Here is a 23,619-nt window from a genome sequence, read left to right as displayed (position 1 = left end):
TTCAAAAGAACAGCATTTATTTGGAATATAAATATTTTGTAACATTACAAATGTCTTTATACGCTTTTGATCAATTTATTGCGTTGCTAAATAAAGGGTAACTTATTCATTCATAAAAAAAAATAATAAAAAAAAGGCTACTTACGGTATATAGCCTACATATTTTTTTATGATGTTTGATGACATAACAATAATACAAGAAAAAAAGTAGTAATATACCAACTATTTGATGTTATAAATCTAAATTATATACGCTATACAAAAGTGACAAAACTGTCACGGAAAATAAATTCAACAGGCCATCTCCTCCACAGCTCATCTCAACTTCTCTCATCTTCCCCTTGTCATGCGTACATGAGGCGCTTTTCCGTCTTCGCTGAGGGATGTTAGCAAACAGATTCACATTCGACCTAAGAGGATAATTAACGACTTTAAACTAGCGGTGAGAAAGCTTTGTTACTTCTGCGCTATTTGTTTTAACAGTTTGCATTGTGTCTTTGAATACCATTCGGCTATTGCAGATATCACGGTTGTTATATCTAGTGCTCCGCTTGAGACTCTGAAGCCTCGGTGTTTCCTGTGTCGTCTGACCGCTTTTGACAAGCTAGGCGGCAGCGATATCATGCGGCCTACTATCGCTGTAACTTCGTGCTTCTCCTGTAACGTTACAGAGATGAATGAATAAGCGAACCATGCTTCTTCTTTTCTATTTGCTTATTACTTAAATAACCAATCCTATGTCTTTCTCGGTTTTAACTTTTTTTCAGTTGTGAGAATTTTGTCACTATTATTTGGTCGGATGTTTCTAACTAAACTTATTTCTTTTCAGGTGTAAATAATGGCTCCTCAACCCGTCATCCGATCAAGACAAATGGAAAAAGCAATAAACGGAATACCAACTCAAGTTGTCTGCACGGAATTCAGCAACTACATTTTTATAGTTCTGACACAGTATGGTAAAATTGGGACACTTGTGTCGATAACACCTGACACAAGGTCTGGTGACATCAGTGTACCCATGTTCACAACTAGAGTACTGCTGGGAAAGGATGAGGTATGGTTTTAGTATGTTTTTGTTGGATTATCAATATGGCAAATAAAATCATCTGTGTATTTCACCATGAGCTTTTTTATCTCTTTTGCAGCCTCTTACACACGTCTACGCCAAGAATGTCACAACGTTTGTCTCTCAGGAATCCGGCAACCGACCGGTTCTGTTGGGCCTTTCACTTAAAGACAACAGTGCTGCAACTATGAAAACTGTTAAAGATATGATCAAAGGCTGTCAAGTTTGGTGAAAAGGATGCTAAACTGCAAACGCACTAGATAAGGACAAATTACGTATCTGGAATAAATAAATTAATAAAATAAAAACACATGGCTTGTCTTCTGTGAATTTAGACGTACGCAAGATGTGCAGACAATCTTAGTTGTAATCTGTTGCTACTGCACAAAGCTTGAAATGCTTGAATTTTTATTTTATTTTATTAAAACAGAGTACTGTTCAAGATCATTACTTTTTGCTTCTGTATAATGGATGTCTTTCAGCTGTCAAAGATTAAAAGTTATATTTTCTTACCTTGAATATTTTGGTGGTGTTTTGTCTCGCACCAATCCCATGGCCTTTGAAAAGGGACCTGGCTAAACACATGCACCATTAGCATCACATGAACTGTCTGCCAAACCATTATAGACTGCAACAGTGTCCGCCCACTGTTTTTTACCAGCCTTGGTTCTGGAAGTTTTTTCTTTCTTTTTTTTTTACATCTTTGTTCAAGAGCTATAGGCCATGAACCAAACCAACCGGCTATGATGTGAATCACAACATTAACAACTTTTATTTGAATCAACCAACAAGTATTTGAAAATCTGACAAAAAGACAGAGGTACAAGACTGTTTACTTAGCTTCTTCAATGAGAGAAAGAACTACAATCCCATGAAGCTTTATGAACGACATAATATAACAACAATTAATAAATATAAACTATTTATTTAAAGATTTAGAAACAATATACTTCAAGTTTATTGCTAAATGCAAAGAGAGACTTGACTTATGTCATTCGCAGTGCTTCATGGAGGTTAATATAATAGTAATATAATATTTTACAAAAACGTTCGTTGTTAAACATGATTATAAAAAAAAAAAAAAAAAAGTGAAATAATGCAAGCTCTGATGGCTTTAACAAAAGCATACAACATCGATTAACAACCTCTTTCCTCACAGTAGGTCTGCCTTTAAAGGTTTTTAAGTTATTGTTAAATAATTCCTCTAAGGACAAAGTGAAAGGGATTTTTACCTCCTGAATGCTACTCTTACACTCTATTCCTGTTGGAGAATAAATGATTGTTTACTACTAATCACTATTGTATCCAGTGTCAAGCCTCTTATTATGTCTGGAGTCTAATTTACCCCAAAGCAACTGTGACGTCTCTGAAAAAAACGTAAATTATATTTATTAGAATAATCCAAAAGCATGCACATCTTGCGTTACAGGGGTTTCAAAATGCCTGCACACATATTTTTACCCAATCAGTGATGTATGGGAGCATTTTGACCCCACACCAAAAAAAAAACATTGCTGACATTTACACCCAACTGGAGGGTTAAGGTGATCTGAGGCTCCTTTTAAATATCACAGTGCCCAAGTGTACCTGAATTAATCCTATATTATTTATATCAGTATTCACATTTATGTTCTCTAAGGTACTTGTTATTTTATTGAGCTCTATAGTAAATGTAAGTTTATTAATTGAGATTGCACGTGTGCAGTAGGAATAGTCTACCTTTGATCAACAGGTGCTCGTCTCTGCCTGTCATGTCACGTGACCAAAGACTGAAGTCGCAAGCCAAGGTCACATGACCTGGGTGTGCTGTTGTGTCGCGAAGTACGTACACCTGCTGAGACGGAACAAGCTTGTTGGCGTGGAATTGGGAAAAGGCTTTAGGAAAATAGTCGTGTATACTTTTCTTTGCTTCGGGATTTGTATCACAATCAATTAGTTTCCCGTCGCGACTGTTTTCGCCGAGTTGAATGAGTTCCATCAGACCTGTCAATAGTTAAACGAGGAAGTGCGCGCTTGACTAATCGGTGTCGTCGCGCGGGCCGTGTGTCTAGTGTACTTATGGCTACATGTCGCATATTGATCTTTCTATAAGCACTGATGTATGGAATGCATTTGTTATTTTAGTCCCCCTACGATGTTCAGAGTTAAGTGACGTTTATGATAAAGTGATTTGAGTTTGATCGCACTGAACTTCTAACAGGTGTTGACAGTATCAAGGTAAGTGTTTCATAATTATCTATAACTCGTCTTGCTTTGTGTTACAATAATAGAAAGGCTGTCTATCAATCATTAAAATCAAACCTATCTCGTAACTTATGTCTTAAAAAAATGCAACCCAACATATGCTGTAAATTATGAACTCTGACGCTCCATTTACTTAATGAAAAATCAACATGTAAACCATAGTTTCCGACAGAATATCATGGTAAATGTTGTTGGTAATCATGAAACCATAATATATTGATAGGCTATAAGGCCTTCTTTAAAAAAATGTTTTTTTTTTTTTCGGTGACGCTAGTCTGTAGTTACAAAGGTAACACCCGTTTCATTTAGTAAGAAAATAGTAATCATGGTTTCCCTGGTAAATGTTTGTTAAAGAAACTATGTACCCTACATACAACGTCTTTGTCATTGGAATAGAAATAGTACAATCTAGATGGGTAATATATAGATTAGAGAATAAGCAAAGTTTATACGGAGTCAGTAAAATTTCTATAAAAAAAAAAAAAAACTTTTATTCAGCAAGGACGCAGTAAATTAATTAAAAGTGACAGTAAAAACATACATACATAAAATATATATATATATATATATATATATATATATATATATATATATATACTTTTTTTACGGTTTTTAACATTGGTTATAAGAAATGTTTCTTTAGCGGCAAATCATCATATTAGAGTGATTTCAGCTTTGACAGCGCAGGAATAAATTACATTTAAAATTATACTGAAGAGTATTTTACTGTATTTGTAATTCAAATAAAGGCAGCCTTGTTGAGACTTCGTTCAAAACCAGTAAAAACAAAACAAACAAAAAACCTGTCTGACCTCAAACTTTTGAACGGTATTTTATGAGTAAGTTGTACATGAAAGAGAAAATAAATATTTATAACTAATGTAATATCAATTAGTTTTAATTAAATCGTAAAAAAAAATAACAAAAATTCTTTTCTTTTTTCCCCCCACAGATGAATGAGTCCAGAACTACTACAGCTGCTTTCAGCACTCTGTCAGTGGGTTCAGATAAAAACATGGATAATTCAGTCCCTTTGTCGTCGTACTCAATCCTGTCAAATATAACTGGCATGTCTAACATGACCGTAATCAGGACAAGTAATGGAACTGAAGTAGTGGGGGACGACAAGATCTTCCTCAACACCCCCATTGCTCAAGCCTTGTCCGGCATTTTCGTTTGGTCCGCACTCATCATCACCTGTCATCAGGTAGGCTAATTTACAGGAACTAAATGTCTCTAATGCGTTTGAAGACTAGAAATTCATAGAAATCCTTTTACAGCCAACCACTCACACATCTAGCACAATTTCTGAGGCCATGGAACTGCTTATTTAGCAACAGAAAGGCATTGCTGATGCCTTTAAAATAGTATGAGGTATAGCCAGTATGGGCCATGAGGTGAGGAGCAAATCTCAGCATTAAATGGAGTGGCCCAGGGAAAGCTGGAGACACTAATAGCAGTGGTTCATTCAGAGCACACGCAAATAAAAGCAAATAACCTAGGCAGGGAAAACAAAAGCTGTTCCGCGCCGTCTCCTCCCTCATACCTGACCTCAGGCTCATTATCATCTGCAGATCTTGATAATATGATGTCACTTTAGAAGGTTAATCTCTGTTACACAGTCATTAAAAAACCACAGCAATAACTAACCCTCCACTCCCTGCCTCCCTGCTTATCGATCATCAGAGATCAATAAATACCTAGCTGTTTGTTCTGAACAGTCATCCATGTTTTCTTTGCTCTAATGTTCCGTTTATAGCACTGTTAGTCGTCCTTGACCAATCACATTTAACTACAGAGCGGAGTGGTCCCTGTTCCCAGAGCTGATAAGACTGCTGTGTAAACACAGAAATATGGCTATAGTGTACTCTGGTGATCTAATGCGAGGATACCGTAACCAGTAATACATGTGCCATCTGTAATGTGCACTTTAGAAACAGGAACTTTTTTTAAGGGAAACTATTGTCTCTGACAAGATATTTCTCAAGCTTGTGTGTGTGTGTGTGTGTGTGTGCCTGGCAGTATTTCAAGTGGTCGTTTGTGTTTTTTATAGCCATAGTAGTTTAGAAATAAATCTGTTGGCTCTGTCTTATACACTAACAGTAAAACATTTGGATATACTCGAGTCAACTGACTCGTTTGATCATGATTAAGAAATATATATTTTGCTTGAAATTAGTGTTAAATAAATTGAGCCAATGTACAGTACCATTCAAAAGTGTGGGGTTTGTAAGATATTTGAATGTTTTGAAAGAATGCTCTCCAAGGCAGTTTTAAATCAAAAGTACAGTAATACAGTAATATTGTGAAAGATTATTACAATTTAAAATAACTTTTCTTTTTGAATATTTTCACATTTATTCCTATGATGGCAAAGCTGAATTTTCAGCTGCCATTTTCTTCAGAAATCATTCTTATATGCTGATTTTGTGCTTACCAAACATTTCTTTTTCTTATTATTATCAGTGATTAAAACAGTTGTGCTACTTGATAGTTTTGTGTGTGTGTATATATGGGTCAATGACGTGACGGGTCATTTTTTTTGTCCAAAGGCCTTAAAAAAAAAAAAAAAATAACATCCAAAGTATGTAAGGTAGTACAACTTGATCTCTTTTACTGAATCCAAAAGGTTTTAATTATATTTTACATATAAAGGTATTTTAAAGATTTTGAAGTGTCAAAAGGTCATTCGGTAAAACCGATATAGTAAATATTTAAATGGAATAGTATTGTTTTTAATAACTAAAGGAACTACAATAATACAAATATAAAGCAGATAAGGCTCTTTTTTTTACATTTCCCCTTTTCTCCTTTCCCTGTGCAATGTTTTACTTGAATATGTTGGAGTGTTTAGAGTAGTCCAATAAATTATTACATTTAGAAGATCAGTGATAATTTTATTTAATATTTATTCTGTGGTACACACTATATACTATCTCAACATCAATGTCAAATCAGTTTTTAACTTTCAGATCAGTGGTTAAACCGAATGACTTTTTTGGTGACAAATTTTTTCCATCTTGTAAAAAATGACAAAAAAACAGTGTTAATTGATTGTACAAACCACAAAATCTTATTGTTAACACCTAGGTAAACAAAAAAATGGTTTCAAATATAGTTATATCTCCATTCAATTTTTTTACACTTTTAAAAACCTTATTCGTCAATGACCCATATGTGTGTGTGTGTGTATATATATCATATATAATTAATATGTGTTTTTTTTTTTTTTTTTTTTTTTTTTAACACAAATGTAAATTAGCTGTTTAAAAAGCATCCAAGTTGGATACCATGAAGCTGGTTGAGAAAATGTGGGCAAAGGATAGCTATTTTCGTGTTATTTGTTTTATCTTCATAGTTTTATTTCTAAAATAGCTTTTTTTCTAAAATGTGGAAAACAGTACGATTAAAGTGAGTAGGTGCGTCCGTCCAAACATTTGACTGGTAGTATATGTTCACTAGTTTAAAGCAGAAACTACAGCGAGAGCAATATTTGTGTGCCCAGCCTTTGTTTATAGAGGAAGTTCTTTTGTGTTTGATGAAAGACCATCATTCACCAACCTTTACACCAGCTGTATCGGTAAAAGAGTGATAAGGGCAGTTTTATTAAGATACCAGACTGCTCAATAAGTCTTCTTGCTGAGGCTTGGTCATTTCTTTGTAGATATAAACATGCTGAGCTGTTCTAATTTGCTTTGGTATTTCCATGTCCTTTATATTTTCCCGTTCATTACAGCTGAAAGCGCATCATACCTGAATATCCATTTCTGTCGCATATGAATGAGTTCACTATGCTGCCTATGGCAAGGTGAAATCCGTTGGAGGTGGATGAGTTTTGTGTAAAAGTAATTGTCAGGTGAAGTGCCAGCACAGTATGAATATACCCATCTTGTGTGTCGAATTACCAATTATATTTGCAGACATTGTTCGGTTTTGGGAAAGGTTGAAATCTAATTTGCTTGCTCTTGCTGGTATGTTTTGAATCCCTTTTTCATTGCAGCCTATATGACCCATGAAGAAATTTAATATAGAATATGTTTCTCAAGCATCCGTTATGTAATTGAACCACTGGGATCGTACTGATGGAGAGCAGAGGTCAGGAAAGGTATTTCTTCAGCTCTGAATTGCAGCGCCCACAGTGTCCCCGATGGACTTTGATTGCCTCCAAAGCATCTTGTGTGCCATACGGAAGCCAACACTTCTGAGAAGCTGACAGTTCTGAAGCGGCCAAGCAACGTCAGGATGCTATATAGAGACTGAAAAGGAGTCCCTGTGTCATGGTTTTCTTCTTCAAGTCATAATCAAGTCCAAACAGTCTGTTTTTTGTCCCTCAGCCTTGCAGCTGAACGACGACTCCTCCGCGGCTTTGCAAACTGCAACATTTGTAAATCCTGAGGAGATTAAAGGAACCCTCAGGATTGTTTTAGTATTTCACAGCCTTTCTCGGCTTCTCTGCAAAAGAATCTCCCGGCGGAGCTTTCCTTGCGCTCTGCATACTAAAGGCAGAAATTGAGATTGCGTTCCTAAAACACACTGGTCTGAAGTTACTGATTTGCCTGCAAAACTTTCCCATCAGTGCCAGGGATATCAAAGGAGTCTTTGAAAAACAGCTATTTAGACCATAAGCACCTTCTGGGCCAGCCCCTCTTAAGTGAATTGTTATATATGGCACTGACAAGGCGCCAACAGCACTCCTGGGTCTGCCTTTTCTCAGCTCTCTAGTTTTTACAAGCTTTATGGTCTTAACGTTGATGGTACACCTTGTGATTCACCGGCTCTCAGAACAGTGTGTTTGGGGGCCTCACAGCTCCACCAGCAGTTCCTCTCTGCTTCAGACAGGTTGTAATTAGCTTTGGCTCCAATTCTGCGTCAGCCAGCAGACAGTCAATGGCCAGAGCCATTACTGTGAGCGCGGCTCTCTCTCACTGTCAGCTCCGCATTATGGAGTCTGGGAGACTGTGAACTTATTTCCCCTGCAGGCTAGGTGAAATGGAGGACATCAGTTCAGAGAGCAACTCCCCTAGCTTTTTCGAGAGCCCACAAATGCATCAAGCCTCCACCCGTGGAATGAAGGACTCAAATAATCTGATTTCAAATGATTGAGTATCCAAGAGTTTAAAGAGCCCAGCGAATATTGAGCCCCCTTAGTAATATTGTTAAGTTCAAAAGGGACTTTAAGGACATGCACAGGCATCTCAAATGTAGATTATGAACTTTGAAACTATATTACCGATATATGCACACATGTGACTCTACAGTAGTGGCCAAAAGTGATGTCCAGAGGGGATATTTGTGTTTTTGACCCGACAAATTTGATTAAACCATATAAAATATATATAATATACACAGAATCTCACGAAAGTGAGTACACCCCTCACATTTCAGCAAACATTTTAGTATATCTTCTCAAGGGACAATATTATAGAAATTAAACTTGGATAGATTTTAGCGTAGTCAATGTGCTGCTTGTATAGCAGTATATATTTACTGTCCTCTGAAAATAACTAAACATACAGCCATTATTGTTAAAATAGCTGGCAACAAAAGTGAGTACACCCAAAGTGAACATGTCAAAACTGTCCAAAGTGTCAATATTTTGTGTGAGCACCATTGTTATCTAGCATTGCCTTAATCCTCCTAGGCATGGAGTTCACCAGAGCTGCACAGGTTGTTGCTGGGATCCTCTTCCACTCCTCTATAATGACATCATGGAGCTGCTGGGTGTTAGACACATGGTGCTTCTCCACATTCCACTTGAGGATGCCTACAGGTGCTCAATAGGGTTCAGGTCTGGAGACATACTTGGCCACTCCAACACCTTCACCTTCAGCTTCCACAACATGGCAGTTGTCATCTTGGCGGTGTGTTTGGGGTCGTTATCATGCCGTTCGGCCCAGTTTCTGAAGGGAGGGCATCATGTTCTGCTTCAGAATGTCACAGTACATGTTGGAATCCATGTTTCCCTCAATGAAGCGCAGCTCCCCAGTACCAGCAGCACTCATGCAGCCCCAGACCATGATGCTACCGCCCACCATGCTCGACTGTAGGCAAGACACAATTTTCTTGGTACTCTTCACCAGTGCGTCACCACAGATGCTGGACACCATCTGAGCCAAACAAGTTTATCTTAGTCTCATCAGGCCACAGGACATGGTTCCAGAAATTCATGCTCTTGGACAGGCTGTCTTCATCAAACTGTTTGTGGGCTTTCTTGTGAGCCAGCTTCAGAAGAGGCTTCCTTCTGGGACGACGGCCATGCAAACCGACTTGTTGCAGTGTGCGGTGTATGGTCTGAGCACTGACCAAGCTGACTTTCCGCTTTGCAACCTCTAAAGCAATGCTGGCAGGACTCATGCATCTGTTTCTTTTTAAGCCAGCTTCTGCACCTGACGCACAGCATGAGGACTCAACTTCTTTGATTGACCCTTGCGAGGCCTGTTCCGAGTGGAACCCGTCTTGGAAAACTTCTGTACGACCCTGGCCTGTACTGTAACTCAGTTTCAGGGTGTTACCAATCTTCTTATGGCCTAGCCCTAGGCCATCTTTGTGGAGAGCAACAATTCTAATTCTCAAATCATTAGAGTTCTTTGCCATGAGGTGCCATGTTGAACATCCAGTGGTCAGTATGAGAGAATTGTACTCAAAGCACAAATTTGAACTGCTATAATACAAGATACACAAATTTGTATGATCCTGTCAAGCAGACAAAAACATGAACATGATGAATAGGACATGTGGCTTTGCATGGTTAAACGACGTACAGCTATTGTCACTTAGGGTGTGCTCACTTTTGTTGCCAGCTATTTTGACAATAATGGCTGTATGTTACATAGTAGCACCTTAAGATAATATTATACACCTAATAAAATAATAAACTTAATGTGTTGTATGGGAACTGCAATATTAATTTATTATATATATATATATATATATATATATATATATATATATATATATATATATATATATATATATATATAAACAAACCAACCTGGTTGCCACCTGTCATAAAGCTAAAAATAAATAAGATGACGACAGTTTGTAGCTACAACACCATTAAAAAAATGCATGTTGTGTCAGTGTGTGTTCAGCGTTTTCATTTTGAACTGTAGTTAATATCTGGTCAGCATTAGTGTGGTAAACATTGCTTTGTTTGATTAGTTCTGTTAACCATCCATAAACTGCTATAGACTTATCAGTTTACGGTTATTCAACAACACTGGTATTACCGCATACATGCCCCTGTTTGTCCAGCTCACTTTCCCCATACATGTTACTATAGCAGTGTCTGATGAAACGAAACCTCACTTGTTTTCTTGCCACTTTTTCATCTGCTCTGCAGCGTGTTGCTCCAGTGCACATTTTAATCATTTGCATTTCACTGTTTTTGCTATTTAAGTCAGACTTGTTGTTTATTTTTGTAGTCGAGCATGAGCTCTTTGTCTTTCTTAACACACTTTTTGTCTTTATAGATATACTTGCACCTGAGGTCGTACACGGTGCCAAACGAGCAGCGCTACATCATCCGCATCCTCTTCATTGTCCCCATCTATTCTTTCGACTCCTGGCTCAGCCTGCTGTTCATCAGCAATGACCAGTATTATGTGTATTTCGACTCTGTTCGTGACTGCTATGAAGGTACAGTAAATCTGAGCTGCTCTCTGCCCTTACATCCTCTTCTGTCTCACGGGCGTAATATTATTCAGCACACATATAGTGCTGGTGGAATGACGTGTGCTGTTGTTTTTAAGTCTGGCCTGCAGTGAGGGAGGAGAGCCTGCTTTACAGACATAGGGTTGCAGGTTTCATAGAGGGGAAATGGATACATGTTCATTGTAACTGAACAAACCTGTTGGTCATGGCACAGTCAGAAAGGAGGCAGCCCAAATGTCTCTGTTATCATCTTTTCAGACCTATCCCACTGCTGCTAGACAATGACTATTTATAACAGTTTTTTTTTTTTTCTGTTTAAGTTACATGGGAAAATTCCAGGGTGGGGATTTATTTTACTTTAACCATTTTATTCCATATACTTATAAAGTTAAAAGTATTTGTTGTATTCTTTATTGGGGTAGGTAAGATTTTTAAAGGTTTTTTAAAGAAGTCCTTTTTGCTCGTCAGGGCTGTATTTATTTGATCAAAAATAAACTATTACTCCAGTCTTTAGTTTCACATGATCTTCAGAAATCATTCTAATATGCTGATTTGGTGAAACATTTCTCATCAGTGTTGTAAACAGGTGCTTAATAATTTTGTGGAAGCCATGATACAATTTTCTTCCCTTTTTTTATTTTATTTTTTATTTTTATTAATAGTTTAAAAGAACAACATTTATTTGAAATATAAATCTTCTGGTGACAATGTATATCTTTACTGTCACTTTGTTTAATGCATCCTTTCGGAATAAAGTATTAAATTCTTTTAATATTATGTAGGTACCTATAATATAAATATAATTGTAATTTAAAAGATGTTAAGTCTTAGTCATAGACCATCAGTAAAATCTTACCACAAGTAATAGTTGTACACACTGAGAGACGATGAGATCTGACCGTCTAATCTGTCTTTAAATCGACCTCTTAGCTTAAGATGGATTTCCTGGACACAAACAACTCCTCAATCTTGATGTGTGATGAGGTGTTCTGTCATGTCAAACATGTTCTTTATGCTTCTCATTTAAAGCTCTTACTGCAAATTGCTTAAGTTAGGCTCTCATGTATGATTTTTTTTTTTTTTTTTTATTATTATTCAAGCATTTGTGATATACAACTTCCTGAGTCTGTCTTTTGAGTACCTCGGTGGAGAAAGTGCCATCATGTCGGAAATAAGAGGAAAACCCATTCAGTGAGTGTCTATATATCTATATAAATAAAATTGCTAGGTGAATAAACATAGTGAGCAGCTTTTAAGGCATGGTAGGTGTGCTCCCTTTGCAAAGGCTTAAAGCGATTGTTCACCCAAAAATGAAAATTCATCTACTCACCCTCAAGTACTCCTGTTCATCTTCGAGAAACAAATGAAGACATTTTTTAATCAAATCTGAGCGATTTCTGTTCCTCCATTGACAGCTACGCAACTACCACTTTGACGCTTCAGAAAGTTCATAAAGAGATCGTAAAAAATAATCCATATGATTTGAGCGGTTTAGTTAAATTTTGTTTCAAATTTTCAACCGTACTTGGCTAACGCAGGAGAACAAACCTCATTGGTTCTTGCAGAAGCTCAAACGCGCTGCGTAACACGAGAATGAACCTCATTGGTTCTTGTGGAAGCTCAAACGCGCTGCGTAACAAGAATGAACCTCATTGGTTCTTGCAGAAGCTCAAACGTGCTGCGTAATACGAGAATGAACTTCATTGGTTCTTGCTGAAGCTCAAACATGCTGCGTAATACGAGAATGAACTTCATTGGTTCTTGCTGAAGCTCAAACGTGCTGCGTAACACAAGAATGAACCTCATTGGTTCTTGCTGAAGCTCAAACGTGCTGCGTAACAAGAATGAATCTCATTGGTTCTCGTTAGTCAGGCAAGCATGATTGAGCTTCCGTTTACCTCAACTAATGTGTGCGTTGATGAATATTTATATGTGAATAAAAGCCTAAATTCAATCTGTTCATCGTATAAAGCGATCAAGACTTCAGAAAATTTGTACTAAACCGCTCAATTCATATGGATTATTTTTACGATCTTTTTATGAACTTTTTGAAGGTCAAAGTGGTAGGTGCGTAGCTGTCAATGGAGGGACAGAAAGCTCTCAGATTTTATAAAAAAAATATCTTAATTTGTCTTTCGAAAATGAACAAATGTCTTACAGGTTTGGAACGACATGAGGGTGAGTAAATGATGACAGAATTTTCATTTTTGGGTTAACTAACCCTTTAATTATGCTGCCTCCTAAAATACCTAATTTTGGCCAAATTCAAGGGTCGGCAAAATTCTAGTCCCACAATGCATTAAGTGCTTGGAGAAAACAAAAATCAAACATGGTGGACAATGTGGGCAGAATTTGATTAAAATGCACTGGATGTAATTAAACACCTCATGAAGCTCCTCTGGAAGTATGGTGACGCCATCTTCATTTTAAATTTGGTTGTCATCGCCCACATGGCCACCATGACTCAGTGTGTCAGAGCATGTGTGTTAACCTATTTTTTGTGCAACATCATTTTTCGCCTGCCTGTGTCTTAAGAGATCAATTCATCAAACCACTCTCAAGAATAGCATTATCTTTTACATGTTCCTATTCATTTGCCTTTAACAGGTCCAGTTGCCTATACGGGACATGCTGTTTAGGAGGAATTAGTTACTCCATTGGCTTCCTGAGATTCTGCAAGCAGGTTTGTTCCTGTTTTTCTTCAAAATCCAACTTTTCCTTTAACATTTTTCATAGCATTTTTTTGTACTTCTGAAATGTTTAGCTTATTTCCAGGTTTTACATCTCTGATTTTCAGTGTGGTCTCATACTTTTGGACCCCACTTATGTCTCATATCCCATTCTGTTTTTACCTGCAGTTGTATAAAGAAAACCGGTGATGTGTAAATAGCGTAAATGTTAATAAGAGGGTCAGAATTTCTGTGACTTCAGTCTCCACAACCTTTATCTAACATTTTCTACCTGAATAATCCTGAAGTAGCAGCTGTTATCTTTGTAACATTGTCTTTCCTGAGCAGCTTCCAGTGGTTAATGTAGGGTTGCAAACGGTAGGAAGCAGGTGCAAGTAGCTTGATAATAAGCACAAAAAAAAGCTATTGCCGCCAGACTGATGCTGTCTGCGCGGCAGCTGAGGAACTCGCTCGTACTTTGAGAATAATACTGATGGAAATTGGACTTGAGAGCTCCATCCCCCATTCTGAAAAGAATGTGAATTGAACTTTTTTTTTTTAATAGGAAGTGAAATTTCAAAACACATAAATCTGTCTGACCGGATGCCTACATGTGGGATTTTCAAAGCATCACCTCGCGATATACCAGACTGTAGCGGAGACAGAGCGTGCTTTGATTATTTTGAGACGGCTTTTCACACAGACAGATTCGATTTAAAACTTGAATTCCACGTTGATGTTTCAAGCAGTCGATTCCGACTTGCATGTAGTGAGATTGGGGGGAAATTCTCCTTTGCGTCATTCTCAATGAGTGGATTTGTCAGTCATGTCAGATTTTGTGTTGATTATGTAAGAAATAAGCACTGCCTGTCAAAAATAAGCATGTAACATTACCATGCCTTTGAAAAGAACGAGGACTGGAAGTTCTCTATCACTCAAACTATTTTAAAGGGTTGTTCACTCAATAGAACAGGCGTAAAAACCAAACCATCACCATTACTCATTGGCTTCTGTTACTAATGTCATCTAGGCCACACTTCAGTTCTGTGTCATCAAGCCCATCATGGCTGTCATCACCATCCTTCTGCAGGCTTTTGGCAAATACCACGATGGAGATTTTAAGTGAGCCACCCTGTCATTCATTTGTATCAGCATCCCTTAATAATACAACATCTGCCTTTTTAAATGAGCTGTGCTTCACTCCTTGTGTTGTTTCTCTTCATATAGTGTAACGGGAGGTTACCTTTACATCACCATCATCTACAACATCTCTGTCAGTTTGGCTCTCTATGCCCTCTTCCTCTTCTACTTCGCCACCAGTGACCTTCTAAGACCTTTTGAGCCTGTGCTCAAATTCCTCACCATCAAATCAGTCATCTTCCTCTCATTCTGGCAAGGTGGGTTACTCTGCATTCTTATTTTATATGTTCAGTATTCATCTCAAGCTGTTCATTGACACTTTTGGTAGCCAAGTACAATACTACTACGAACAACAATTTTGTCACTAATAGTCAACATTTTGTTGGTCATGTGATCTCAACATGGAAACAAACATGTTTGTCAATGTACTAATCTTTATATATATATATATATATATATATATATAAAGATTAGTACATTGACAAACATGTTTGTTTTTAGCATAAAACGAGTGATGTGGCAGAAGTTACTTTCTCTACCTTTAACAAATATGACAGGCATTTTTAGATTTCTACTTGCTCGATGCCAGCTGTTCTCAACCAGGGAACTTCTAAGGGGGCCTCAAGATGACTTTAATTTAAGCCAAGATTAAATGAGCATTAAAATAAGCTTAAACAGCAACAACAACATTTTTTTAACTCACCCTCTCAACAACTTTTTTTTCTTGTGATTTCTAGTCCTGGAAAGTCTTATTAATTGAAATATTATAAATCCTATAAATAAAGCATGTTTATACATTTTATGAGTATATTTTTTTTCTATTGATGCCGAACTCTTAAGTATTTTACCAGGTAAATTGTGAGTAAAAAATACTTTTAAAAACCCTTATCCTTTATCCTTATCTAGTAAATAATGAACAACTAGAAAAGTCATGGGGCCTTCGCATCTTGTTGTGGACAGTAGCTATGATTCCATCCATCTATTTTTATGTGCATTTTAGGATATTGCTTAGAAAATTGATGGATGGAAACGCCAAGATGCGCATAAATTATAAAAATGTGCATAAAAAAACATATGCACCCAATTGAGGCAGATCATTTATTTTATCCAATAAGACGACATGAGCATAAATTATGATAAATACATTTACCGAATAAATCCCTCGTTGTGCAGCTTGCGTGACAACAGCTTCAACAGTGGAAGTGATTGGATAACTGGACTAACCAGCGGACCAATTTTATTGCAAAGCTTCTCAAATGCTGGTTTGATCATTCTGAAATGCCTTAGCCAAAGTCTGTCATTAGAATGATTTGGTTTAATTCCCTCACAGAAGCGTCTCACATGATTGTGTTCCCAAACACCAGCATCCGAATGTAAGATAACATGATAGGGTTGTATGACGTAAGAAAAAAGAGCCACAGTGGCTTCCCCAATTACAGCAAATTCCAATTTCATTACAGATATTTTGCGGCAATTTCCCAGGAAGTGGCAATGTGGGATGATGCGCTGCTTTTTTTTGTTTTTTTTGTTTTTACGATATTCCAATTTTGTGCACAAGTTAAATATGCAACTTTGGAATGGGAACGTAGCTAGTGGGGGCCATTGGAGTCAAAAAGGTTGAGAACCACTGCCCTATGCAAATGTTTTTCTTTGGTTGTCTTTTTCTCAGGTATGGTATTGGCCATTCTGGAGCGTTGTGGTGTGATCCCAGAAGCTCTGGTCATTGATGGTCATGAGGTTGGTGCTGGTTCAGTGGCAGCTGGTTGGCAGAACTTCATCATCTGCATCGAAATGTTCTTCGGCGCCATCGCCCTCCGCTACGCCTTCACCTCCAGTGTGTACCGCGAGAAGAAGAGTGAAACACCAGGTTAGAAGCTTGAAAATCTGACACTTTGGAAAAACAAAGCAGACCTAGGAAAGTCTAGATGATCTTAGAAACATGTCTCAGCAAGCCTTTATGAGGCAACTTGAAGTTTTCTTCCTCAGGAGCGTTATGACTCACAGTTCAGAAGGCTGTTGGAAAGCTCCCCTCATACCAGCAAGGCACAGATCATCATAAAAACTCCTTTGTACTGAGAAACTCAAAAGACCTGTGGCATGTCGAATGATGCCATTTCAACAAAATCTTCAGCGGGTGTTTTTCTTGCTGTAAAACTTTCTGTTGTGAATTTAACTTGCAGCATAATGAGGTCGGATGACAAGGAATCGTTTAGCCAAAAATTACAATTCTGTTATTCACAGTCAAGTTCGCAGTAGGGATGTCACAATATCAGATTTTGGCTACATGATTATCATGGGAAAAAGAATTCACGGTAACGATATTATCGCAAGAACTAGCAATTTTGAAGAAAATAGTGCTATTGATCAAATTCATCGTTAAATATAGTGTGTTCTCTTTTTTTTGCTCAATGAATCGCACTCAAAATGCAAGTTTAGTTATTCAAACTAAAGTCAAGTCACATTTATTTATATAGCGCTTTTTACAATACTGATAGTTTCAAAGCAGCTTTACAGTGATAACAGGAAAATAATGCAACAAAGTTTGTTTCCAGAAGAAAATGGCATCACAGTCCAGCTTAAGTTCAGTGATGTTTCATTTTTGTTGTAAAAAAGTTATTAATTTAGTTCTTATATATATTTAGTTATTATATATAGCCGTTCTGGAGAAAACCGTGATGTCATCGTCCAGCTTAGTTCAGTTCTCATATAATGGTGTCAATGCAGGCAGATCAATATTATTGTTGAAAATTAAATTAAATGTTAAATTTAATGTTCCCAACTAAGCAAGCCAAAAGCCAATGGCAACAAAGGTGAAAAAGGCAACAGTGGCAAGGAACCAAAACTCCATCAGGTGGCAGAATGGAGAAAAAAAACCTTGGGAGAACCCAGGCTCAGTCGGGGGGCCAGTTCTCCTCTGGCCAACGAACGAACAGTGTATGATTATGATTCAGGCAGCAGTACAGGTCAGAAGTCAGATTGGATTGGAACAATCAGAATATTCTCCAGTTCCATCTGGTTGAAAATAGGAGTCATCACGCCGGTAAACACCTACTCAAGAGAGTATGTGATTTCAGACGCAGTCCCTGTCTTTTTTTCGAAATACAAAAAACTCCCACACTGGAGAACCTAATATTTCAAGTGTGGGTAGAGTGGCTCGATTTCGTCTGTCACCTCTTCTGATGTGACTTTGTGCATCAGAGGAAGCTACACTGCGTCGTTGTCATTCGGTTTTTTTGGGGGTTTTTTTATGATGGCAATTAGTGTTAAGGTGCCAATACTGCCTTCTACTATATTGGAGTGTCAATCAGATGATGCTGAATTATTTACTATTACCTAATAGCAGGCAGTATGCACTGTGCAGAAAACAGTATGCCCGTAGTATATCATTCTGATCATATCCTTAGAGCTACAAAAGCCTCTCCACGCTTAACGGATTAATCATATTCTGTCGCTTGTGCTTTTCAAGGTGGTGAAGAATAGTTCGGTTTCAATTTCCACCAATTTAAGCTGTAATGTCAGTTCAGCTGCTGAATGTTAAACGCTGCATTAGATTTGTGTTCTGACTTCAAGAGGCCTCCACGAAATATAACTCGACTGTCAGTCAGATATGCATGTTTCAAGCCTTGTGTCAGTTTAAAGGTGAACTAAGTAACTTTTTTTTACCTTAACTGAACAGCTTCGGAGTCATTGGAATGGTTATATTACTTATTTCGGGTTGAATGGTGGTAGTTTCGCACCCCCCTGCTGCCCGTGAGCGGAAAATACGCACTTGCAACTTTGGGCCGGCGGGCCGCCGGCCGCCGCGTCAGGAAGTCTCGCGTGATATCAGGTCTCGCGATGTAAACAATTGCTTTACGCCCAAAAGAAATCTGCTAACATGCCGTCATTGTTGCGCTCCCTCACGCTGTTCGAACCCGAATGAAGAAGACGTTTTAAAGAATGTCCCATCTGCTTTGATGTCGTTGATCTACTAGCCTCTGGTGTCTGAGAATAGCCAACGAGTTTTTACAACAGTGTTGTCAAATATCTATTCCGAAGCTGTGGGGGGAGCTCTAGAGAGAAACCTGCGAGCAAAAAGCGAGAATACAGCGAAGGAATCCCGAAGTTACTGAATGCAGCTTTAAATGTTAATGTTCTAAGCGCAAGGTCTTCTTTCACAGTGGACGTATTGCAGAATTCTACTTAACCGTTGTAGGAGAAAAATGTACAAATGTGTTCAGAACTCCCTTGTGTTTTTAACCATAGATTAACACCTGAGCTCAAAGGGTAAAGTCACTGCTGGATTCATAACCTTTCACTGTTAATAAAAAGGTCACGACTGTCATGAAGCCTGTTAGGTAGAGCAACCTTCCGGGATGGCCTTTACTCCCTAGCGGACCACCTGTGAAGAAGCTTAGGACAGTTTGCTGATCCAGAGTTTTCACCCTCCATGGGGCCAGGTCCCAAAACATCCATCCGTTCACTGTACAGTTTTCAGGCTGGCCGCTGGAGAGCAACAAGCACAGTTCAAGTGTTTCTTATACAGGAGGTCAGAAACGTTCACCCCTCTAGTGGCAGCCTGCCGTCACCTATGTACAAGCTCTCATCCATCATCCACAAGGCAAGATACAGTTAGCTGGAACTCATCATATTGCAGTGTATCAGGCTGTACTCTGTAACCTCGTTTAATACATCCACAGCTGAGATAAATCTAGGAATTGTGGGATTGTGAATTTCTTTCCTGGCTTCTCCAGCCTGTCGTAGATAAAGGAAGCAGAAGAGTGATTTGGCAAACACATCAGTGCTCCCCTCCCTCCAGTCACATCCCGGTTTCTATTTTGTGAACAGCTGGGTTGGACCTTGGCGGTGCCTGTGGCGATGTGCTCACAAGAGTGAGGATAATAGCAAGATTGCATTGTCGAAAAGTCACTGGCTGTTAACGGATTGTGTAATCCAGACAAACAAAATACCTCAGAAATATGAAATATGACCATTTTGCTTTAACTTGGGAATGTTTTTTACTCTTCATTAGACATTGTCATTCTGTTGAAAGTGGGTGGGATGGACTAGTGGATTTTAGTTGGATTTGTTTTTTTTGTCCCGCTCCCTTAAGATTCTGTCCCGCTCCTGCCAAAAAAAAAAGTATGTGTATGTGTATGTGTATGTGTATGTGTATGTGTATGTGTATGTGTATGTGTATGTGTATGTGTATGTGTATGTGTATGTGTATGTAAGTACTTAATGTGTACATTTGAGTAGATATTTATGCTTCACGGGGGTGTCCCACAAGTAATTTCTTTCCCCTGCTTTCTGTGTGCACATAAATATCTTCCCTCCTACACTGAGCAATTCAACTTGTCCCAGGCCACACTCCCTGTCCTGTGGATAATGTGTTAGTCCTATGGGAGTGAAGACCTCTAGATTAGAAAAAGGCCTATATGTTGACCTCAATATATAGTTGTGATGTAATGGGTTTTAATGACGAGACCGTGTGCGAAACTGCCTCTTATTTCCTTTGTAGAGCGTTTAGGTTACATCCTCCTCGAGTTTCATGTCCTAATTTTTAAAAGAACGAAAACTTTCAGATTTGCTCATTTTAAGTCTCGGATGTCATCATAAATATGTCGTGATGTTTGACGCTTTCATCTTTTGTTTTGTTTTGTAGAGAATGTAGCACCTATGCACAGCATATCCAGTGGCCTGAAGGAGACCATGAACCCTGGAGACATGGTTCAGGACGCAATCCACAACTTCTCCCCGGCCTACCAACAGTACACCCAGCAGTCCACTCAGGAAGTGGTGCAACCCAACATGAATGGCAAACCAGGGACCAGCACCTCCAAGACTGTTAAGAAATCTGACAAAGTGATGCTGATCGACACGGATGATGAGTTTTAGTGCCCCATCTGTCCTGATCTTTCTATTTATTTAATCCAGAACTAATTTGACTCTTTCTAACTTTAATGAGGAGACTAATCATGTAAATCAGCTCGTGATTTTTGAAAAAAGAGAGCTCATAAAAGGGATCTGGACAGTTTCCTGACAAGGAATGAAGGTAGACCGGGTCATGATTTGTTTTCCTTATTGTTGTCCCGAGCTCATCCTGTAGTGGGAGGATGATCCTGCCCTATAAAGAAGATTCCCTTCTCTCCTCCAAACCTTTCTGAGGCATGGCTGATCAACATGAGGCACGTGGAGCCGTTCAGATGGAATGAATCAGGGACTGACACTTTTGGGAGCCATTCTTGCATCTGGTCGATTGAAGTATTTGCTCAGCGGCTCTCTGCTGGGTCTCAGGACGAATTGAACCGGCTCTCAAAGATGCCCTGGCTTTGGAGATCGCACTTCAAACTGTTGTCTGCGGATCTTTGAAACCTTTGAATCAGCCATGCCGCAAGGACAGAGCACTGTCCCTGCTTTGGTTTGGAGGTTCATTAATTTTCACACCAGGCCTTCAAAAACAGTGAGATCTGATGCAAGAAGGCGAGTCTCAGCTATCATCACGTAATTTAAGTGCAAATAATGTGTATTCAGCCATTGTTTGGTTGGTTAAAGCTTTAACCTGTGACATCTTAAGTGTAAAGTGGCACAAGCGTTACCGTTAAATGATGGTGTTAAGTTATCCACTGTTTAACCTTTCAAGGGTGTTTTGTTCACCTCTTTAATGATTTGCCTAAATCGTTTTTTCAACAGTCCAAGGTGAGATGTATTTAGTAAGTATCATGCAAAGCTATTAATGTCTTCAAAGTCCTGTCTTGAAGTTTCTGAGTGCATCGCTTGTTTTGACTGGATACAGAATTTTTCAAGATGTTCCTTAATGTATTTGCTAATCTACCTTTTGTTAACTTGGTAGTTCAATTGATTGTGTTTTGAAAATAATATAATCAAGCTTATGGACTTCAAAATGAAACCTCGTTATGTGATTGAGTCGTTCTATTCACTTTGTAGACAAAATAAATTGACCCGTTTTGTCTGTAAATTAGCCATATAAGTCCTTTGTTAAACGATGGTTTGGAGGCAGCATTATGAGAGTATGACTTGTGCCAATGATCGCTGCCTTTTAACTGTGGATGAAGAAAGTGATGTGTATATTGCATGATATCTAGACCTAGTCATCTCTCTGATATTTTAGCTTCCTGTACAGTTGGTTATGTTGACAATCTTTTCTCTTAGGAAATAAATGAAAGGGAGTGAGATTTGTTTTTATGAGTTTCTTTTTTGATGTAACGCCAAACAAGACTTCAGATTCAAAGAAGGTTACATGAGAAAAGCTTTATTTAAAAGTACAAAACAAACACTGCAGACTTTGTACAGGAATAATTTACCACCTCAAATTTAGCCAGAAAAAAAAAAAAAACTGAGTGATTTCATTTGTACATGAGGGTAGTTAATTGAAAAGAAAACAAATTAATGTAAATAAAATAATTTAGATGATGAGAATAAAAAACAAAACCAAAATAAATATCAGAGATCAATGTGATACAAGCAGATTAATGAGAATCATGAATATGATTAATCTAAGCCTAGTTTTTGCTGCCTTTCATGGTGTCCGTATTTACAATTGCTATTTTATATATAGCACAACAGTTACGCCCACGAGATCTGTTCAACGTGGTTGCATATGGAAATATGATTTTACAAAACAACCACACCCATTCATACAGTACTTAAATGATGACAAGCTCAATATTAAAGGCACTATTTAACAGGACTACTCCTAATACCTTACAGTTGCATCTTAACATTGACAAATATAAAGTAATAATTTGGAGCAGCATACTTTATATGTCATGGAGTTTACTATAAGATTCTTATAGGCAAGTGTGTTTTAAAGAGCACTGGTTAAAATTCCTATGTGCGTTCATGGTAAATAGCTTTAAGGACTGACTGAGCACATATTATATACTTTGAAAAATAGATATATTCATATGTAAAATATAGAATAATTTATCCTATTCAGCCCAAAAGGCCACATACAGCATACATAGAATTAAAAAAAACAAGTACCCACTTAGTTTAAAGACCATCTTCACCATCAAACTGCTTCAAAACAGGGAAATGTCTACAGGCCTCAGTCACAAGATGACCGGTAATGCCTCTGTCACTACTGATTTTGCTAACTGGCCAAAAAAAATAACCACTGGCGACCCTGTAAAATTACAGAATAATTTTGAGACGGCGTGTTCTGTTCTTATTAGTCTGAATTAGGGCGTTACGATCTGGTTACTGGAGGGAGTAGTTTTGTTTAACTCGCAATACAAATTCAAAGAATATGAAGTGTATTTTAAAGAAAGCACATAGATGGGTTATGGCTTTGGTGGCAGCTGAAATGAACACAAAGCAAAACAGCAATGCCTCAATAGTCCAAGAAATGAAAGAGCAGATCTTGGTGTCATCAGCATTCAATCACAGCATTTTGAAGAAAAAAAGAAAGAAAAGGAAATACAGATCACCACCAGATGTCAGTGTAAAGCACAGGGAATCTGTTTTGTCAAGTTCTCTTTTTCTCCAAAAAAAAAAGTATAACCTGTCACTGTATAGTCTAATTCAATAAAGAAGAAGAAGTGACATGTAGCATTTCCTATCAAGGGAACTGAATTCTTATAAGTTCTAATATTACGTAACGTATTAGGTATCTTAGAGGGAACAAAAGTTGGCCGCAACATGACAAATGGAAAATTTCTGGGCTTTTTTTCACTCTCTAATCGGATTTGTGGCCTGAAGGGAAAGCAGAGACAGCAATTTAAAAACCATACAACCAGAAATGAGGACCTGCCAAACGGAACGTGGTCACATTTAAAAACAACTGCACAGGACAAAAATCACCAAACAATGGCAAATAAAATGATGAATACTGAAATTACATGT

The 23,619-nt window shown here is 37.9% G+C and overlaps 1 protein-coding gene across 1 annotated transcript; it reads left to right on the top strand.

Annotated features, from left to right (window-relative positions):
* The first annotated feature begins 2,856 nt into the window (after window positions 1-2,856).
* tmem184a (transmembrane protein 184a) lies at window positions 2,857-21,976 on the top strand. Its single transcript, XM_084407135.1, has 9 exons — window positions 2,857-3,283; window positions 4,263-4,517; window positions 10,783-10,948; window positions 12,064-12,154; window positions 13,571-13,646; window positions 14,663-14,754; window positions 14,860-15,029; window positions 16,442-16,639; window positions 20,417-21,976. Exons 2-9 carry the CDS (start codon window positions 4,263-4,265, stop codon window positions 20,647-20,649), a joined length of 1,281 nt encoding a protein of 426 aa, XP_084263261.1. The 5' UTR covers window positions 2,857-3,283; the 3' UTR covers window positions 20,650-21,976.
* The last annotated feature ends 1,643 nt before the right edge of the window (window positions 21,977-23,619 follow it).

Source organism: Rutilus rutilus, assembly GCF_951802725.1.
Source record: "Rutilus rutilus genome assembly, chromosome: 1".
NCBI lineage: Eukaryota > Metazoa > Chordata > Actinopteri > Cypriniformes > Leuciscidae > Rutilus > Rutilus rutilus.
The sequence above is the reverse complement of the archived record's forward strand: the minus strand, read 5'-3'. Positions and strand labels throughout refer to the sequence as shown.

Coding starts and splice junctions, on each gene's coding strand:
- tmem184a (XM_084407135.1), top strand. CDS start 4,263: ATGAATGAGTCCAGAACTACTACAGCTGCTTTCAGCACTCTGTCAGTG. Junction 10,949..12,063: donor TGTTCGTGACTGCTATGAAG/GTACAGTAAATC, acceptor TTATTATTCAAG/CATTTGTGATATACAACTTC. Junction 13,647..14,662: donor TCCTGAGATTCTGCAAGCAG/GTTTGTTCCTGT, acceptor AATGTCATCTAG/GCCACACTTCAGTTCTGTGT.